This window comes from Emiliania huxleyi (assembly GCF_000372725.1).
Source record: "Emiliania huxleyi CCMP1516 unplaced genomic scaffold EMIHUscaffold_1, whole genome shotgun sequence".
Classification (NCBI taxonomy): domain Eukaryota; phylum Haptophyta; order Isochrysidales; family Noelaerhabdaceae; genus Emiliania; species Emiliania huxleyi.
The window spans coordinates 2082226-2084551 of NW_005202428.1; the positions used below are offsets into that span (position 1 = coordinate 2082226).

Sequence of the window (2326 nt, forward strand, 5' to 3'; positions counted from 1 at the left end):
ACATCAACGAGTTCCTCACTCGCTATTCGCGCGAGAGCGGCCTGCTCTCGCTCACGTCTCACGCCATCGACAAGGTGTTGAGATCCGCAGTAGTTCTGGATATTGTCTCGAGTGCAACGATCCTCGGGTCGACCTATGAGCAGAGCTTTACGCTCACACACACCTCGCTCATCGAGCTCATCTCGCTCAGCGGCTGCCGCTGCTTGATCGGGCCCGACTCGGGCGAGTGCCACGCGAACGCTTCTCAATATGCGAAGGACTGGTTGCCCTTCTAACTCACGAGTCTACTCTGTCGATGTGTGCGCGTGTGAAGTTCGTTGTGTGTATGTAAATGGGATATATGTCTCTATGGTATGACGTATGTGTGTGTGTGGGAAGACCTCTGGGGAGACTCCGAGGCCTTTTTCAGCGCGCGGGGTGGGAGACATCTGTATGGAGTGTCCTTAAAAATCATTTACAGTGCCCCCTGCCCGTTTCAGTCCCTCTCGTCCCACCACCTGACCGACTTGCCCGAGCTCCGGCGCGAGGGGGAGGACGAGCCGCTGCGCCTGTACGGAGGAGGCTCGGCCTGCTGGTCGCCTGCCTCCGCCGCCTCCGCTTCCTGACCGGCCGTCGCCGCCTCTGGCTGTGATTTGAACCACTGCAGGTGCTCTTGGTGTGCAGCCTCGAGCTCTTTCTTGTACGTCTCGACGCGGGCGATCGACAAGCCAGGGTCGCTGGGCGCTACTCGCTGGTGGCGCACGGCGCCGAGGTGCATCTTGCGATGAATGGAGACGATGCGCTCCCTGTGGCGCTCAAGTTGCCCTATGATCTGGGGCGCATGGAGCCGGGTCATCGGCGTGGCGGAGCGACTAGATGCGGTGGCGAGGGCGGAGGCGGAGAGGGCAGCGGAGGTGAGGGCGGCGGCGGCGATGCCGATGGAGGAGGCGGTGAAGGAGGCGGCGGGCTTGGCGGCGGTGGCGACGGAGGCGGCGGCGACGGTGGTCGTGGAGGGGAGGGAGGCAGCGGTGCCGGAGGTGGTGGGGAGGGCGGTGGTGGCGAGGCGGAGGGCGAGAGGTGGTGGTGACGGCGCGGGGGCGGTGATGGTGGAGGAGGAGACGGAGGAGGTGGGGAGGGCGGGGGTGGAGAGGGCAGCGGAGGTGAGGGCGGCGGCGGCGATGCCGATGGAGGAGGCGGTGAAGGGGGCGGCGGGCTTGGCGGCGGTGGCGACGGAGGCGGCGGCGACGGTGGTCGTGGAGGGGAGGGAGGCAGCGGTGCCGGAGGTGGTGGGGAGGGCGGTGGTGGCGAGGCGGAGGGCGAGAGGTGGTGGTGACGGCGCGGGGGCGGTGATGGTGGAGGAGGAGACGGAGGAGGTGGGGAGGGCGGGGGTGGCGATGGCGGTGGTGGGCTTGGCGGTGGCGATAGAATTTCGCTTGTAGTACCCCGCGAAAATTTCACATTTTAACTATATAGGTCGCCAGGACGCGCAGGCTTCGAGATGTTTTGCCACACATCACTTTTGGCGGAGTGGCTCGGCGTGACTTCGGGTTTTAATTTTGGTAGGTGGATTGTCCAAAATACGTCAGCCTCGCACGCCTCTAGCCGCGCACGCGGGGGCGGGGGCGCGGCAAAATTTTTTTCCAAATAATATGAGGCGATGCTCGGCGGGCCGCTATCATCCCATGCGCAGCCCTGGCACGCCGGCCGCTCTCATCTCGAGCATTGCTGTCCGTATGGTCTAGTTGGTCATGACGTCTGCCCAACATGCAGAAGGTCCCCCGTTCGAACCGGGGTATGGATGGTGGCGGGCTGGGTGGCGGCGGGGACGGCGGCGACGGGCTCGGTGGCAGCGAGCTCGGCGGCGGTGGTGACGGAGGTGACGTCGAGGGAGGTGGTGGGGACGGCGGCGGTGGGTTCGGTGGCGGCGGGGACGGAGGTGACGTCGAGGGAGGTGGTGGGGACGGTGGCGGTGGGCTCGGTGGCGGCGGGGACGGCGGCGGCGGCGAGGGCGGTGGCGGGCTTGGCGGCGGCGGCGAGGGCGGGGGCGGTGAAGGTGGTGGCGGCGAGGGTGGAGGTGGGGATGGCGGCGGTGGGCTTGGAGGCGGCGGCGAGGGAGACGGCGGCGAGGACGGTGGTGGGCTTGGCGGTGGCGGCGAGGGCGGCGGCGGAGACGGAGGCGGTGGCGAGGGCGGCGGCGGCGAGGGCGGGAGCGGAGAAGGCAGCGGCGGAGAAGACGGCGGAGGGGGCGAGGGCGGCGGCGGCGAGGGTGGTGGCGACGGTGGCGGTGGGCTTGGCGGTGGCGGCGACGGCGGTGGCGGGCTTGGCGGAGGCGGCGAGGGCGGCGGGT

At 68.2% G+C, this 2326-nt stretch overlaps 1 protein-coding gene across 1 annotated transcript in view; it reads left to right on the forward strand.

Moving 5' to 3' along the window:
* EMIHUDRAFT_194548 (hypothetical protein) overlaps window positions 1-275 on the forward strand; it is a gene marked incomplete at both ends in the record, with an annotated part of 673 nt that extends 398 nt beyond the window's left edge. Inside the window, one exon of the mRNA XM_005794313.1 lies at window positions 36-275. Coding sequence (XP_005794370.1) covers window positions 36-275 — 240 coding nt within the window. The remainder of the gene's footprint in view (window positions 1-35) is intronic.
* Between the last annotated feature and the right edge of the window lie 2051 nt (window positions 276-2326).